General features: G+C 38.8%; 1 protein-coding gene across 1 annotated transcript in view; it reads left to right on the forward strand.

The window, feature by feature from the left end:
- The window catches only part of LOC132559734 (uncharacterized), a 108,762-nt gene that overhangs the window by 57,524 nt on the left and 31,889 nt on the right, over positions 1-19,349 (forward strand). Inside the window, exons 17-25 of the mRNA XM_060224361.1 lie at positions 172-231; positions 1,229-1,363; positions 1,720-1,771; positions 2,185-2,322; positions 2,513-2,595; positions 2,964-3,055; positions 4,239-4,259; positions 9,124-9,177; positions 16,719-16,939. Coding sequence (XP_060080344.1) covers positions 172-231; positions 1,229-1,363; positions 1,720-1,771; positions 2,185-2,322; positions 2,513-2,595; positions 2,964-3,055; positions 4,239-4,259; positions 9,124-9,177; positions 16,719-16,939 — 856 coding nt within the window. The remainder of the gene's footprint in view (positions 1-171; positions 232-1,228; positions 1,364-1,719; positions 1,772-2,184; positions 2,323-2,512; positions 2,596-2,963; positions 3,056-4,238; positions 4,260-9,123; positions 9,178-16,718; positions 16,940-19,349) is intronic.

Consider the following 19,349-nt stretch of genomic DNA (forward strand, 5'->3'; position numbering starts at 1 on the left):
ATGATGTATATATTCACAGTGTGATATATTTTAATTGTCTTATCAAATATTATAGTCCATCCTTTATTTGAAATATTGCTGAATTGTAATTAAAGTTTTTAATATATTTGCATCATTTAGAGAAAAAACTGTTAACTCACAATAAATATAGTATATGTTTTGATTAAACAGGTGGACAAACTAACACAGACATGGATAGATAAATGGAGGGAAGCTCACGAAGCTATCAGGGTAAGCTGAAGGAAACACCAGGGGTATAATGGGAACAGGGATCTGATGGGGAGAGAACAGGGAGCTGGTGGGGAGAGAACAGGGATCTGATGGAGAGAACAGGGATCTGGTGGGGAGAGAACAGGGAACTGGTGGGGAGAGAACAGGGAGCTGATAGGGAGAGAACAGGGAGCTGATGGGGAGAGAACAGGGAGCTGGTGGGGAGAGAACAGGGAACTGGTGGGGAGAGAACAGGGATCCGATGGGGAGAGAACAGGGAGCTGGTGGGGAGAGAACAGTGAACTGGTGGGGACAGAACAGGGAGCTGGTGGGGACAGAACAGGGAGCTGGTGGGGAGAGAACAGGGAGCTGGTGGGGAATGAACAGGGAACTGGTGGGGAGAGAACAGGGATCCGATGGGGAGAGAACAGGGAGCTGGTGGGGAGAGAACAGGGAGCTGGTGGGGAATGAACAAGGGTCTGATAGGGAGAGAACAGGGATCTGGTGGGGAGAGAACAGGGAACTGGTGGGGAATGAACAAGGGTCTGATAGGGAGAGAACAGGGATCTGGTGGGGAGATAACAGGGATCTGGTGGTGAGTAGGGAACAGAGATCTGATGAGTAGGGAACACTGATCTGGTGAGTAGGGAACAGGGATCTAATGGGGAAGGAAAATTGATCTTATGGTAAGAGAGCAAGGATATGATCAAAAGTGAACAAGAATCCAATGAAAAAGAGAAATGTGGACCACAGTATTATATAAAATTAGTAGGATGGAAACAGGACACTGAGTTAATGACTCTATGTTGTGGACTTTGTTGAAAAGATAGTTTCTCCTGTGTAGAAGGAAGGGACAGAAAATCAAATGCTGAGAAAGTGTCTGGATCTGATCAGAGGGACCTGTGAAACAAGGCTGTCTCACAGAGAAGTGATATAAAATAATCTGAAATGCTTGTTATATCAATTACACTGAATGTTAAAATTGGTATACATTGATGTGGTTTGGTGTTTACTACAGGACTCTGACCTCAGCATCAGAGGGTTGAAGGGGAAAAGTAACTCAATGGGGGTTCTGATTGAGTCTCAGATGCCTCACCTGGTTGGCATGGATGACGATATTCTGAGTACAGGCGTGACCATCTACTACCTCAAGGTAAGTCACTGTTACCATGGATACAGAGCTGAAGGGTATAATATAGACAGTCAATATTACATAATACATGATTCTTTTTTAGTACTGATACTGCGCTGAAGGCATTTTGTAGAAAGTCAATATATTGTGACTTTTTCATATTTTCATGTTTGATAATCAAGTAGCTAAATCTTCAGATTTTAAAAATTAGTTACAATTTCACCAATTGTTTTTAAACAGAGAGCAGGATCATGATATATTATAGTGGTCTGAAAATGTTTTAGAAAATATGGAGTTTTACAACAGGAAAAATTCTCAATGTTAAAAGAGTTGTTTCCCTTTGGTGTTCTGCAAAAGTATCATTGCTATCATTACAGGAGGGAAAGACCCTGTTAGGACGTGAAGATGCTGATCGGGAACAGGACATTGGTATGTATTGAGCTGAACACAAGTACCATATATTTAGTCTGGTAACAATGGTAGGCCTTACTGACATTTGAAAACCACGGTAGGCCTTACTGACATCAGAAAACCATGGTAGGCCTTACTAACAATGGGAAAACCTCAGTAAAACCTTGTGAGTGCTCTGTTAGTACGATTTCAATAATATGATCTGAACTGATCATGGATTCTGGTTTTTTTTGTATATTTTGAAATCAACTTCTTGATATATATATATAAATATAAATATTAATGTAAAAGTAAATTTGCTCTGAACTCTACAAGATCTTCAGTTTCTTTAAAACATGGCTTTTCTCTGATGATGTTTATATTGAGTTACAGTAAGAGGTAATTGTCTACCAGGTTTTGATGGAATTTTAATTGGTATGTTAATTTTACAGTGTTGAGTGGGCCGTCGGTCCAGAAGGAACACTGCTTCATCAAGAATACTCTGGGCAACGTCATCATACACCCGAATAGGAGAGCTAACTGTGCTATCAATGGCATTGATTGTCGGGGACCAACCTGCCTCAAACAGGGTAAATTCAATTGTCTATACATTCAGTGTCAGTACATGTTCAGAATCCACTACATGGACGCCAAACAAAGAGCATTGTTTTGTACTTGGTATAACAAATGTTAGAAATTGTGAAAGTCAAGGAGAGATGATGAATAATGAAAGGGTGATATATCTGATTACCTCAATTAATTACTTATTATCTATTACAGGTGACTACATCTTACTGGGTAAGACAAATATGTTCCGCTTTAACAACCCTGCTGAGGCAGCCAAGCTAAGGATCAGTCGACAGGTATGTCAGTCTATCATCTACAGGAAAATTCAGAATGTTAATACAAAGTTATGTGACCCATATGTTCAATACAAATGGCAAAATTGTAACTTTCAGAAACATTTTTATTTTGTAGATGTGACCTTAAAAAACATAATTCCTTGTAAATTAGACCTTGACAAACATATCTGTGTAAACATGACCTTGATGAACTGTTTTGTCTTTGGTTTAAACTTTAAAAAAAAAATGACTGATTCTTACTTAAACAACTTTTGTGAAACATACCAGCTATTTTACTCTCTGCTTAATTGATATAGACTGACTTCATTTATCTCACAAAACAACTTTGAATGTCTTTCATTATTTTAGTGTGCTCTTCCCTATTACAGAATCTGGCTATTGCAACATCACACGAAAGCCTGGACCAAAGCAATCCCTCCTCACCAGACACTGACAGACATGTCCACCCGCTTTATGCTCAGTAGGTATTTTAGAGTAGCTTCCTATGGATTGTATGACTTCATGGCACCATTGATTGTTTGTTTTGCAGTTTTTTTTATTTATTTATTTCCATTTTTTTTTTTTTTTAAACAGGTGTTTGTTATTTCATAATATTATTCATTATAACAATTGTACTTCATAAATTTACTCAATCAGTTATTCTGAAACTATTATCTATATGTTTCTCCATATATGTGAGTTCTAAGGTCATCATTCTTAGGTCAAGATACAGTAAAACCCCACCCCCTTAAACCCACATTTCTCGAAGACCCCCAATTTGTTAAATTTAAGGGTGTCTGACATGACAGCAGATAATTACGGGATCTACGCTGGCAGGATTACATAGGTATATGGCCAGTTGTCACATTGGCTTATATTGACAGTTTAATTAAAGTTGTATTTAAGATTGCTGTAGAAAACGTTGAACAATTTTTAGCTGATGAGGTTAATTAATAACACAACATACAACAAGAGCAATCAATATTTTATTATCACTTGAAGTTGCTGCAAGAAGAAAATTCAAAAGGGTTCATCATTCTACTGTTATTCTCAGTGACATACTTCCTGCATGTTCACTGAACAATAAAGAGTGCTGTGACTGGTCAATTTTACATATTTCTCCTCAGTAAAATTTCAGACATTGAAATAACAAATTAGTTAAAACTTCAGCACAATCGTTAATTGGACTGATCAATGTATAGAGTAATGAATATATCTGTAATGGACATTGGGTGTACAAAAAGGATCTGTACCTGATAATGTATCACCAATCTCTGATTACTTAAATAATCCTCAATCTTTTAGCATGGTCCCGAGGATTGTGACAGGGTTTTACTGTATGTTGTATTCGAGAGAATTACTTTTCATTGTTCAAATAATGACTCCCCTGTAAGGTGGAAATTTAAATTTCCTAGAGTTTCCCAGAAAAAAAATCATCTAACTCATTGAACATTTTATATTCTTTGACTCTGAAACATATTATTCTTTACTTTTGGTATGTTTTTCCAGTTTTTTCGGTGAATGAGGTTTTTTTTAATGTTATACGATTTGCATTTTTGACACTTGGGTTTTTTGGGTTTAAAAAAAGAGAATAACGATGTCTGCAGTGTTGCATGTTTTGATTCGAGCCTAACCCCACCATCATTTATTTCTTGCACCTGCAGTTGTGATGCATCTGAATTTTGGTGAGTATTTATCTAACATGGGTTTGATGCTTGGTCGCTGTCTGTGTAGACAGTAGGGGTAGAAAGTTTTAACAATAAGTAGATCAGGTGTTTCTTCCCCATTAGTAGTTATCACTAGGTACTCCTAGTACAGTTATGATATCTAATACACTTACAGAATGATTAATTCCTTAGAAGTCACTATTGTCTGGCCTACAGATTTTTCAAATACATTTTTATATTGAAAGATTATTCAAATACATTTGTGATTAATAATAAATATTTTTTTTTTAATACAAAACATTTTAGATTAAGATAAAGGTTACAGTAATTGTAACAGTGACTAATATAGTGTGGGTTTTGTATTTTACTGTCAGTAGATGATCACAGAAAGATATGGGTCCATTTGAGACGATCTTTACAACAAGGATAACAAGCTTTTATTGAAGATTTTCCTAGACTTAAAGTTCTTCTTTTTCAGTTTCCAAACATAAATATGCAGAAAAACTATTGATGATCCTCAATTGATCCTCATTGATGTTTACTTCTTGGAATGTGATATTTATCTCCACTAACAAAGATAGAAATGGGATATCTGAATACTGCTGTCCATCTGTCCATTCTTCCATCTGTCTGTCCATCCACATCACCCATTCTCATTAATAATACTTGATGAGTTCTAGTAAACTGATCAACTGAAACTTCACACACTGCATTCTTTTGAGAGTGCTTCCTTAGGATAGCTTTTTGAGTCCAAAAAGTCAAATGTCAAGGTCACTTTAAGGGTACTATAAATAGAATATTGGTTTCCACTTGATAACCTGAGTTTCCTTGTTCCTTATAACCCAATGAACTGACTTCACATGGTGCTTCCCTACCAACATGGCTGACTGGGAATTGGTTTTTTTTTTATCGAAGGTCAAAGTTAAATGTCACTATAAATAGAAAATGTTTCCACTTAATGACTTGAGTTCCATTAGATTAAATAAACTTCACAAACTGCTTTCTTAAACAAAGGTGCATGTTATTAGATTGCTCTATAAATAAAAATGTCAGTAAAGGTTAAGGTCACAGTCAGTATAATGGAAAATTCATTTTGACTCAATAACTCAAGTTAAGCTTAATAATACAAGTTCACCTGAACAGATCAATTTCAAAAATTACGTAACAGTCTTTGGATTATCAACTGAGTGGGGGTTAATATCATTTAGCAATACCTTGTTACTGTATGGAATATTTGCTTCACAGAATGTGGCATATACTCTATTCATTGTATCTATATACTAGAGAAACTGATTGTGGCATGCTGTATTTATGGAATGTTTATCAATAGCATGCTTCTTTAGTTGTGTGTACTACTGTGATACTTGTCAAACTGGTTCATATTAATACAACCAGATGAAAGATCATTTTTTTATTATAAAATTGTACTTTCAGATGAATACTAGAAGGAAAAGTCTTTTTCTTTTTAGTGTGATGCTTTTGTTTATTTATAGCTATGAGTGCTTATCAATTTTTGCTTTGTTTGTGTTCATAAACATACTTGTAAACAGTCACATCCACTTTCTCTGTCATCAGCTTCCTTTGTCATTTCATTTCATGTCATCAACTCCTCTGTCACCATCTTCTCTGTCACATCCACTTCCTGTCACCAACCTCTTCGTCATATCCACTTCCTCTGTCACAAACTTCTTATGTCATATCCACTTCCTCTGTCACAAACTTCTCTGTCATATCCACTTCCTCTGTCACCAATCTCTCCGTCATATCCACCTCCTCTGTCACCAACCTCTCCATCATATCCACTTCCTCTGTCACCATCCTCTCTGTCACATCCACTTCCTCTGTCACCAACCTCTCCGTCATATGCACTTCCTCTGTCACAAGTTTCTCTGTCATATCCACTTCCTCTGTCACCAACCTCTCCATCATATCCACTTCCTCTGTCACCAATCTCTCCGTCATATCCACCTCCTCTGTCACCATCCTCTCTGTCACATCCACTTCCTCTGTCACCAACCTCTCCGTCATATCCACTTCCTCTGTCACAAACTTCTCTGTCATATCCACTTCCTCTGTCACAAACTTCTCTGTCATATCCACTTCCTCTGTCACCAATCTCTCCGTCATATCCACTTCCTCTGTCACAAACTTCTTATGTCATATCCACTTCCTCTGTCACAAACTTCTCTGTCATATCCACTTCCTCTGTCACAAACTTCTCTGTCATATCCACTTCCTCTGTCACCATCCTCTCTGTCACATCCACTTCCTCTGTCACCAACCTCTCCGTCATATCCACTTCCTCCGTCACAAACTTCTTATGTCATATCCACTTCCTCTGTCACCAACCTCTCCGTCATATCCACTTCCTCTGTCACCAACCTCTCCGTCATATCCACTTCCTCTGTCACAAATTTCTCTGTCATATCCACTTCCTCTGTCACCAACCTCTCCGTCATATCCACTTCCTCTGTCACAAATTTTTCTGTCATATCCACTTCCTCTGTCACCAACCTCTCCGTCATATCCACTTCCTCTGTCACAAGTTTCTCTGTCATATCCACTTCCTCTGTCTTATGTCATATCCACTTCCTCCGTCACAAATTTCTCTGTCATATCCACTTCCTCCGTCACAAACCTCTCCGTCATATCCACTTCCTCCGTCACAAACTTCTTATGTCATTCCCACTTCTGTCACCAACCTCTCTCTCATATCCATTTCCTATGTCAAAAACTTCCAGTGTCATGATATCCTATTCCTTTGTCCTTTTCTGTCATCCATTTCCTCTGTCAGCAACTGCTGTTGTTATCAACATCCTTTGTCATCAACTTCTTTGTCACCAATCGTCAATGTCATCATCATCGTCGTCGTCGCCATCATCATCATCATCATCTGTCAATAACTTCTTTACTTTCAGTTTTCTTTTTATCGACATGTCAAGTATGCTCTTTTGAAACATCAGTATATTAAAAGTCAAGTGATCTTCGTCCAAATCTAACCACTTATACCTGGCTTTACAGTACCTGATGTTTGGTTTGTACGCTTTTTTCCTTACCCCACAGAACTATCTAGCATTGCTAACATTCTAACCTGGTCTTTTCATTTAGTCTGTGTTGTCATTGTTTTGTTTTCAATAGAAGATTTACATAGATGACATCAACATTCATTTTAATTAAGATCAATCTCATCCTATTTTTCATTCCCTGGATATTTGTGTTATGTATGCTGATGTCAGGGAATGTTGTACATTGTATATTGGTGATTAGGTATGTGTTATGATGTTGTTCTTTCTGTGTGTAAACATTCTATCTGATTATAATTGTCACTGGATTTTTGTATCATCAACTTTACCTTTACCTAGAATAACACTACAGTTGAGACTCGTTATCTCGAAATTCAAGGGGACGGGGAAAATATTTTGACTTACCTGAATTTTGAAGTTTATAAATAAGGTTGATATGAGTTTCTTATGTTGAATACAGTTGAAGGAAGTAGGGCCATGGTAGCACGCAAACAGTGTAGTTGAATCTGCTGTTTGAAATGGCAGTAAATAAACAAATAAATTTCTAGTTTCTCCTTTTATTGGTTATTCATCCAAACAACAAAACATGTAATAACAATTTCAATTCAATACATTTGTACTTGAATCGTTCTGTCTCGGACAATTTGGAAACAATGAGTTTCAACTATAAATGTTTATCATTTAATTCAGAGATATACTTCACATCAGACATACTAACAAATGGGGGTAAATGCTGTGATTATTTTTGGGGCAGGATGATGGGGGAGGGGGTTAATTGTTGGAAATGTGACCTTATTTAAATAATCATCAGAAGAACTTCATGTAATTTGATATAACTTGCTACATATTGTTAAGATAATGAGAAAATTTAGAAACGTCACTCAAATTTAGGAAGGGCAAGTGTGACAAAAAATATCTGAGGTAACATATCAAGAATGATGAAATTTCCATAGACTTCAAGAAAAAATTCCGGATATGTGCTGAAATTCATAGATGAGAAATGCCACTTACATTAAGGAAAGGGCAATATTAGGTGCCCCAAATAGTATCATAAAGAAAAAACATGAGGTTAGGGAACTAGGAGACAGTGTAACCTTAAATAGGAGAGAACTTTGTTGTCTCATTAAAGAAGGATTAGGGACCCAATAAATGGAGGAATAAAGCCCATGGGGAATAAAACCTAAATTTAGTAAATGGTGGAACACAACACAGGAACACAACACAAATTAAGTAAATGGTGGAACACAACACAAATTTAGTAAATGGTGGAACACAACACAAATTAAGTAAATGGGTGAACACAACCCAGGAACACAACACAAATTAAGTAAATGGTGGAACACAACCCAGGAACACAACACAAATTAAGTAAATGGTGGAACACAACCCAGGAACACAACACAAATTAAGTAAATGGTGGAACACAACCCAGGAACACAACACAAATTAAGTAAATGGTGGAACACAACACAAAATAAGTAAATGGGTGAACACAACACAGGAACACAACACAAATTTAGTAAATGGTGGAACACAACACAAATTAAGTAAATGGGTGAACACAACCCAGGAACACAACACAAATTAAGTAAATGGTGGAACACAACCCAGGAACACAACACCAATTAAGTAAATGGTGGAACACAACCCAGGAACACAACACAAATTAAGTAAATGGGTGAACACAATCCATACTATGTGAAGGAAATTCTGTCATGTATCATTTAATTATAAGGAAGGGACCCTTTGGGTACTTATAAGTTGTGTGCATTGCATGTTTGAATTGAAACATTAGTATGTTATTGTTTGATAAGCTCACATTGAAACCCAGCATGTGCATGCTTCCCTCTCTGTTTCAGCCACCAACTTGAAAAGGATTTTGACTCTGACCCTAAACGCATTGAGGAAGCCAAGTAAGTATTCTCCATGAATGGTATCTGATTATTAAGTACTAAATCAATGATAAATGATTACACAGGGGCCTGTAGTGTATGGATCTCTCTCCTTACACAGGGGCCTGTAGTGTATGGATCTCTCTCCTTACACAGGGGCCTGTAGTCTGTCTACATCTGTGTTTCCATTAGATTAAGCTGTTTATGCAGGGCCTGTAGTATTGTCTGTCTGTAACTACATATCCAGTTAATTAAACCTCTGATGTCCCATCTGAACAGGTATAGCAACATTTGAATAAATGATACTTGAATGATGTAGAAATCTTACTCTACAGGCAGGTGAAACCTCATATTCTTCTCTAGATGCAGGTTATTTGATCTTTATGTTGCTGATACAGAGGTAGTCATTGATCTCACTTAGTGTAATTAGTAAACATATTTGGCAACAGATCAATATTTACTATATTAACACCAGCAGCTACACAAGATAAAATTTTATCTTAATAATATTTTATATTAAGTGGAGTGACATATTCTGTATCATACATAACTTCTGCAATATGAAGGGACTCCTATAGACCTATACCAAGTCAAACATTCGAAGGGATGGTGACAGGTCAAATATCTTACCTCTCTGACCTCTTTGACCTGTTGTATACTTCTATCGTCTGAGTCTATAGCTCTAGACTAAGTTTCGGGAAAATTTGGACCAACATGGATTAGTATGTCTGCATTAGGCTCATAACTGTTATGAATATGTGACGGTTTCAGTCTATACTTTTGTTTTTATTAGAAGTAAAACCCCTTGGTGTTGTCCGGATTCAGATCTGTGTTGGGCATCAGGTGGTTACTATACCACTTGGTCTCAGTCCTCCCATGTTTGTCCTTTGTAAGTAGTGAAACCTCTTCCTGTCTTAATGGAAAATAAATCTAGGTTTGAGAATCTGTGACACTCAGGGAGATCTCTTTAAAATGTTGTGTTCCTGAGGGTGAGATCTCTTAGAAATGTTCAGATGAAGAGAGAGACCTTTTTGAGATGTTGTCCTGAAGAAGATCACTTCGAGATGTTGTGGTCTTGAGGGGGGATCTGTTTGAGATGATGTGGTCCTGAGAGAGATATCTTTGAGATGGTGTGGTCCTGAGGGGGGATCTGTTTGAGATGATGTGGTCCTGAAGGAGATCTATTTGAGATGGTGTGGTCCTGAGAAAGATATCTTTGAGATGGTGTGGTCTTGAGAGAGATATCTTTGAGATGGTGTGGTCCTGAAAGAGAGATCTTTGAGATGGTGTGGTCCTGAGAGAGATATCTTTGAGATGGTGTGGTCCTGAGAGAGATATCTTTGAGATGGTGTGGTCCTGAGAGAGATATCTTTGAGATGGTGTGGTGCTGAGAGAGATATCTTTGAGATGGTGTGGTCCTGAGAGAGATATCTTTTAGATGGTGTGGTCTTGAGGGGGATCTCTTTGAGATTTTCTTATCATGAGTTTGCTGCTAAAAATCATTCTACCCTACCCATATTACAATGTAACTGATATATGTGAACAAAGTAAATACAGTGTATGTTATTGACAGAACTTCAAAAACATTTAAATAAAATAATGTAAAAATATCTTTAAAACATCAGAGTCTGTCAGGGATTGTGTAGATAACAGAAGAAAATGTTCATTATACAGTTATAAAATAGGATACACATGAGTGATTAAACAAATATAGATTTGTATACCTAACAGGTGCCTGCAAGTTTGTGAATAAAGACTTTTTTTTCTGTTGAGATCAGAACTGTTATGATAAGTAATAAGTTCATTTGTTTTACTAACAAATGATTTATTTCCAGTGAATAGAGAAATATTAGAAGTATAGGTTTAGAAACAATGAAGTTTATTGTTGTGATAAACAGATGTATGAACATGTATGTAGCTGACTTCACACAGCATAATGGATAAGAGTACACCAGTGGGTATTCATTGGATAATTATCTGACATTTTAACATCTCAGATGTTACTACATGTTGTTATAAACTCAGGTTTAGGATTCTGTAAGATTTACCTGGCATTATTTACCTGTGTAGTCAGTACAGGTAGCTAAGCTATTTAAAGTTCACAGGACATAACCACTGGGAGCTTGGTCTTTCTTCCTATTGATTTGAATTCATTAAGATATTTATGATGAACCATCACGATTTATCTTCACAGCAGCATACACAAACAAGACCTGATAACCACCTTAGCAAGATATCACATATATGTATTGGGATATTTACATTAATGGATCTGGTTTCTGTATATTGAAGTATTGGATTTTGATAAGTCTCTATCAACATATTGATGTAATGACTTTTCATAGCTAACTTTAACTGCTGAACTTTTAAGTCCTGGACTGAGATATGGACTGTGTCTGTAGATGGTGTTTAGCCTAGCTTGTGTACATGGTGTGTCAGGCCTACCCGATGTGACTGATGGTGTATATCATGCCAATAACACATGCTCTGTCCCTGTCCACATAGGTACTGGTACATATGGGTGTGTGTGTGTGGGTACTACAGTTGGTGTGTATCAAAGGGATTATGCATGTCATTTGGCCAACTGTCAACAACCTACATAAGATGTCAGGATACTTGACGGGGTTATCATGGGGTGTTGTTGACTTTGTAAAGGTGGTCAAAATGGAGAGAGATAATCAACAATGACGGTAACACCTTGCAGTTCCTTAACACGTGTAAAACCTGACCCTACTGGCCTGTCAGTGTTACAGGAACACTTTGTTACTCTTCGGTTTCTGAGGATTATAGAATTATCTTGGCTGTGGCTCCTGAGATATTCGCTTGAGAATGAGAAGACAACAGTTTTATACACTGTCTAAAGGTTGTGACATTTCATAAGTAGATTTCCCATCTACTTTGACCTTGAGATTTTGTGACCTCTGTAACCTTTGACATTATGACCCACAATGTGTTTAATGAAGAGATGTTTAAGCTTGTTTGAGGTAGTACCTCAACAAGCAGACAACACCCAACATATCTGCTATCCCCAAGGATGAAGAAACTGATGGTATTGAGTTATGCATTTTCTTTTCCAAACGCTGTAGTACTGTCAGCAGCAGGAAGGTAGGTTTCCATATTAATTGAATTTTGATTTTTTCTACCCAAAAATACAGAGCTGACAGCATGAGCAAGGTAGGTATCCATAGCAATAATATATGGAGAGTCTCTATTCGACTGTGTGGAACTGTCAGCTACAGGGTAAAAGGTATCCATAGCAATAGTAATGGAAAGGTAGGTATCCATGGCAATAATGTAAACAACTTCTCTTCCTGACTGGATGGAACTGTCAGTACAGAGAAGGTAGGTTTCCGTGACAACAAAATGGAGTTTTTTTCTCTTGTAATAACAATAATCTATGATCTGTATGACTCAGATGTATGGCAGATCATGATTAGGTAGGTGATGATAGCCTCTAAACTACTACCAGTATTATGTGTTGCTATGGTAACCATATTGATCCTTGACCACACATCTATATATATATAATATATATGAATGCCTTGTTTCCCATCTTTAATGAATGAGAAATGTTACTGGAGAACCATCTGGTATGGCATAAATTCTTTATAGAAGATTGTTCCAGAATACAAGCAGGAATGACACCTGTATACAACACCAGACAGACTTTTTACCGCCAAGTTCTATAATTTGTATAAAAATGCAAATAAGATACAAAAGAACAGTTTATTGGTAAAGTAATGTTTTTCATGAATATTTTATAAGAGCTCATAAACCTCCCCTGAAATTTCATAAGAAAACTCAATGTACAATTTGTGAAGGCACACCTCATATACCATCAACTGTTCAGGTATTCTTCCTCCACTGTTGACTTGTTCAGGTATTCTTCCTCCACTGTTGACTTGTTCAGGTATTCTTCCTCCACTGTTGACACTTTCAGGTGTTCTTCCTCCACTATTGACTTGTTCAGGTATTCTTCCTCCACTGTTGACACTTTCAGGTGTTCTTCCTCCACTATTGACTTGTTCAGGTATTCTTCCTCCACTGTTGACACTTTCAGGTGTTCTTCCTCCACTGTTGACACTTTCAGGTGTTCTTCCTCCACTATTGACTTGTTCAGGTGTTCTTCCTCCACTGTTGACTTGTTCAGGTATTCTTCCTCCACTGTTGACTTGTTCAGGTATTCTTCCTCCACTGTTGACTTGTTCAGGTGTTCTTCCTCCACTATTGACTTGTTCAGGTATTCTTCCTCCACTATTGACTTGTTCAGGTGTTCTTCCTCCACTATTGACTTGTTCAGGTGTTCTTCCTCCACTATTGACTTGTTCAGGTATTCTTCCTCCACTATTGACTTGTTCAGGTGTTCTTCCTCCACTGTTGACTTGTTCAGGTGTTCTTCCTCCACTGTTGACTTGTTCAGGTATTCTTCCTCCACTGTTGACTTGTTCAGGTATTCTTCCTCCACTGTTGACTTGTTCAGGTGTTCTTCCTCCACTGTTGACTTGTTCAGGTATTCTTCCTCCACTGTTGACTTGTTCAGGTATTCTTCCTCCACTGTTGACTTGTTCAGGTATTCTTCCTCCACTGTTGACACTTTCAGGTATTCTTCCTCCACTGTTGACCACTGTTGACTTGTTCAGGTTTTCTTCCTCCACTGACACTTTGACTTGTTCAGGTGTTCTTCCTCCACTGTTGACTTGTTCAGGTATTCTTCCTCCACTGTTGACTCTTTCAGTTGTTTTCTTCCTCCACTGTTGACTTGTTCAGGTTCTTCCTCCACTATTGACTTCAGGTATTCCACTATTGACTTGTTCAGGTATTCTTCCTCCACTGTTGACTTGTTCAGGTATTCTTCCTCCACTGTTGACTTGTTCAGGTATTCTTCCTCCACTGTTGACTTGTTCAGGTATTCTTCCTCCACTGTTGACTTGTTCAGGTATTCTTCCTCCACTATTGACTTGTTCAGGTGTTCTTCCTCCACTGTTGACTTGTTCAGGTGTTCTTCCTCCACTGTTGACTTGTTCAGGTATTCTTCCTCCACTGTTGACTTGTTCAGGTATTCTTCCTTCACTATTTACTTGTGCAACAGCAGTTTGGCTATGACCATCTATCGTCATCGCAATTGCTACCCCTCTAGGTCTGCCGTAAGCATGGCATCTTGGTCAATAGTGAAATCAAAATGGAAAATTAATTAGGCTGAACTTGGAGTATCTGTTGAAATATTCGTTTGAAAAAATCTGGCTTGGCTTGATCATGCCACATGATTTCGACTAAAGAAACTCACAAAGTCACACAATGACATTGTCACACTTGGCTGGTTTTAGGGTAGATTATTGAGAAGGGAGATAATTCTTGATGTAATACCTGACCAAATATTCCATTATTTCCTTGCAGCTAAGGTGTAATGTAGGGTGGAAGTTTGTGTGTTTCTTTTTTAATGCCTCAGCCATTTATGGCCGTGGGCATCAGTATATACCACCTAACAACTTCATTCGGAAGGCAATTTTCATGAAACTTCATACAAATATCAAGTATGGAAAGACCTCATGCAGTCTTGAATTTCTCGGCATTCTAAAAAAAGATGGCCACCAGGGGGAGATAACTCAAAAAAAAGGAACATCATCTTATTTCTACATAATTTGGTACTTGTGGGTTTTAAGGCATAAGGAACTAATATACTTATGTTAAATCAACTTGTCAATTTAAGTATGAAACTTAAGTTGTACATAGTTGCATACAAATTAACAAAATCATCTCTTTCGGACCTTTCACTATTATTTCACATGGGGGAGGCGGGGGCATTCATGTCTTACAGACATTTTCTAGTTGTTAAGTATATTATAGTCTGTGATAATTTGTACATCTATTTAGCAGTAATTTTGTGTGATAATGGCAAAATTGTTTTGTTGTTGGTCAGTATTAGTGGTCATTTAATTTTGGTGGTCAGTTGTGAGGATTACAAAGAAACCAATGTTTGCCTACCATGATAGGATGATACTTACTCTCTTTGTCAGGAAGTAAGCTTCAACATGCTCGACAGCCAAAGCAGATACAAAACCTCACTGATGGCCTGTCGTTGAGCTATCCACATCACTAAGGGCTCACTGTACTCAATGTCAAGTTTTAATGAGGAATAAATTTATTTTTAACTAGCATTAAGAATACTGGAAAAAGTAGACAATAGAAAATATTACCATTGAAGGAAGTCATTCATGTGGAAGTAGAGATCAAAATATATTCCTACTTCAGTCTGTGGCTGTATGTGATAATATGTCAAGATTTTTTCATGGTGTGCAGTTTGCATTTGTGAGATTTGGTGTAGAGATGGATATTCATATCTGAAGATTTAACCTGCCTTTTACCTTTAACTCTACCTGAAATCTTAACTGAATTTTGTTGTTTTGTTGGACCTGGGTAAAGTGTGACCTGTGTTTGGTTGGACCTGGGTATAGTGTGACCTGTGTTTGGTCTGACCTGGGTAAAGTGTGACTGCTGTTTGGTTGGACCTTGGTAAAGTGTGACCTGTGTTTGGTCTGACCTGGGTTTAGTGTGACCTGTGTTTGGTTAGACCTGGGTATAGTGTGACCTGTGTTTGGTTCAACCTGGGTATAGTGTGACCTGTGTTTGGTTGGACCTGGGTATAGTGTGACCTGTGTTTGGTCTGATGACCTGGGTAGAGTGTTACTGGTGTTTGGTCTGACCTGGGTATAGTGTGACTGGTGTTTGGTTGGACCTGGGTAAAGTGTGACCTGTGTTTGGTCTGACCTGGGTGAAGTGTGACCTGTGTTTGGTCTGACCTGGGTAGAGTGTTACTGGTGTTTGGTCTGACCTGGGTATAGTGTGACCTGTGTTTGGTCTGACCTGGGTAAAGTGTGACTGATGTTTGGTTGGACCTGGATATAGTGTGACCTGTTTTGGCTTGCCCTACACATTTTGATAGCACATGGCATGCTGTGGCATCCGTCACCATAATTGGGGAAAGACAACAAATTCTTTAACAATATTCTTATTCTTTAGGAAAGACAGAAGTTTGTCTCAGTTTGGTCTGAAGCATCCTCTGGTAAAAGGAACTTAATTGAGCAGAGAGAAGGATCCAATAGGGGGAAAATGGATATTAAAATTTCAAATGCTTTATATTTAGTTTCGATGAAACAATTATAGAGATTTAAACCAGCTGAACCATACAGGCCCTATGGGCCTCTTGTTGATAAGAATACACTACCTGTCTGTTGATGGATTAAACTGAAGAATAGACTATTGATTATAGAGCCAATACCTTACCTGTCTGCATGTGAAGCATTGAAACACAATGTTCTGCTTGCCTGCATGATAAACCTGTTGATTGCTTTAGAGGAGTGTAAAAGCCTGTGTTGAGTATTGAGAGGCTGTCATGTATCTGTCTAAAAGCCACTTGGAAACAAAGCTTTGTAAAGTGTGATAACATAATTTGTTAGATTGAGATGTAGAGAGAGTACTCACAGATTCTGTGCATTAAGCACGTTTTACCTTTAGACAAGATTGAAGTAAAGAGTAACAAAAAAAAACTCTGCTTTTACCTGTAGACGGGAACTACAGCGGGTGCGTGAGGAACATCGAAAGGCTGAGGAGGAGAGACAACGTCGAGAAGAGGAGCTTTGGCGTTTACATGAGAGTCACAAACAGGAAATTGAACAACAGAGACAGTCATTGAGTGAGATTGCTAAAGAAAATCTTACCCAACATCAGATAGCTGAGGAGGAACTGGCATATGCTCGTGACTGTCTACAGCAGGAAAAAGAAGCATGTAAGTTCATTGTATAGTACAGGTACACACCATTGTCTGTGATGGTAGAGGACAGATGTCTATAGTACAGGTACACACCACTGTCTGTGATGGTAGAGGGTAGATGTCTATAGTACAGGTACACACCACTGTCTGTGATGGTAGAGGGTAGATGTCTATAGTACAGGTACACACCATTATCTGTGATGGTAGAGGGTAGATGTCTATAGTACAGGTACACACCATTATCTGTGGTGGTAGAGGGTAGATGTCTATAGTACAGGTACACACCATTATCTGTGATGGTAGAGGGTAGATGTCTATAGTACAGGTACACACCACTGTCTGTGATGGTAGAGGGCAGATGTCTTTAGATATAGTACAGGTACTCACCACTGTCTGTGGTGGTAGAGGGTAGATGTCTATAGTACAGGTACACACCATTATCTGTGGTGGTAGAGGGCAGATGTCTATAGTACAGGTACACACCATTATCTGTGATGGTAGAGGGTAGATGTCTATAGTACAGGTACACACCATTATCTGTGGTGGTAGAGGGCAGATGTCTATAGCACAGGTACACACCATTATCTGTGATGGTAGAGGGCAGATGTCTATAGTACAGGTACACACAATTGTCTGTGGTGGTAGAGGGTAGATGTCTATAGTACAGGTACACACCACTGTCTGTGATGGTAGAGGGTAGATGTCTATAGCACAGGTACACACCATTATCTGTGGTGGTAGAGGGCAGATGTCTATAGTACAGGTACACACAATTGTCTGTGGTGGTAGAGGGTAGATGTCTATAGTACAGGTACACACCATTATCTGTGGTGGTAGAGGGCAGATGTCTATAGTACAGGTACACACCACTGTCTATGGTGGTAGAGGGCAGATGTCTTTAGATATAGTACAGGTACTCACCACTGTCTGTGGTGGTAGAGGGTAGATGTCTATAGTACAGGTACACACCACTATCTGTGGTGGTAGAGGGCAGATGTCTATAGTACAGGTACACACCACTGTCTGTGATGGTAGAGGGTAAATGTCTATAGTACAGGTACACACCACTGTCTGTGGTGGTAGAGGGTAGATGTCTATAGTACAGGTACACACCACTGTCTGTGATGGTAGAGGGTAGATGTCTATAGCACAGGTACACACCATTATCTGTGGTGGTAGAGGGCAGATGTCTATAGTACAGGTACACACCATTGTCTGTGGTGGTAGAGGGTAGATGTCTATAGTACAGGTACACACCATTATCTGTGGTGGTAGAGGGCAGATGTCTATAGTACAGGTACACACCACTGTCTGTGGTGGTAGAGGGCAGATGTCTTTAGTTATAGTACAGGTACTCACCACTGTCTGTGGTGGTAGAGGGTAGATGTCTATAGTACAGGTACACACCATTATCTGTGGTGGTAGAGGGCAGATGTCTATAGTACAGGTACACACCATTATCTGTGGTGGTAGAGGGCAGATGTCTATAGTACAGGTACACACCACTGTCTGTGGGGGTAGAGGGTAGATGTCTATAGTACAGGTACACACCATTGTCTGTGGTGGTAGAGGGTAGATGGCTATAGTACAGGTACACACCATTGTCTGTGGTGGTAGAGGGCAGATGTCTATAGTACAGGTACACACCATTGTCTGTGGTGGTAGAGGGCAGATGTCTATAGTACAGGTACACACCATTGTCTGTGGTGGTAGAGGGTAGATGTCTATAGTACAGGTACACACCATTGTCTGTGGTGGTAGAGGGCAGATGTCTATAGTACAGGTACACACCATTGTCTCTGGTGGTAGAGGTAGATGTCTATAGTACAGGTACACACCATTGTCTGTGGTGGTAGAGGTCAGATGTCTATAGTGCAGGTACACACTATTGTCTGTGGTGGTAGAGGGCAGATGTCTATAGTACAGGTACACACCATTGTCTGTGGTGGTAGAGGGTAGATGTCTATAGTACAGGTACACACCATTATCTGTGGTGGTAGATGGCAGCTGTCTGTAGTACAGGTACACACCATTGTCTGTGGTGATAGAGGACAGATGTCTACAGTACAGGTACACACCATTGTCTCTGGTGGTAGAGGATAGATGTCTACAGTACAGGTACACACCATTGTCTGGTGGTAGAGGGTAGAAGTCTACAGTACAGGTACACACCATTGTCTGGTGGTAGAGGACAGCTGTCTGTAGTACAGGTACACACCATTGTCTGTGGTGGTAGAGGGCAGATGTCTATAGTAAAGGTACACACCATTGTCTGTGGTGGTAGAGGGCAGATGTCTAAAGTACAGGTACACACCACTGTCTGTGGTGGTAGAGGGTAGATGTTTATAGCACAAGTACACACACTGTCTGTGGTGGTAGAGGGCAGATGTCTATAGTACAGGTACACACCATTGTCTGTGGTGGT

The sequence above is a fragment of the Ylistrum balloti genome, unplaced genomic scaffold (assembly GCF_031769215.1).
Source record: "Ylistrum balloti isolate Yb309-2 unplaced genomic scaffold, AGI_CSIRO_Ybal_v1 Utg370962, whole genome shotgun sequence".
Classification (NCBI taxonomy): Eukaryota; Metazoa; Mollusca; class Bivalvia; order Pectinida; family Pectinidae; genus Ylistrum; species Ylistrum balloti.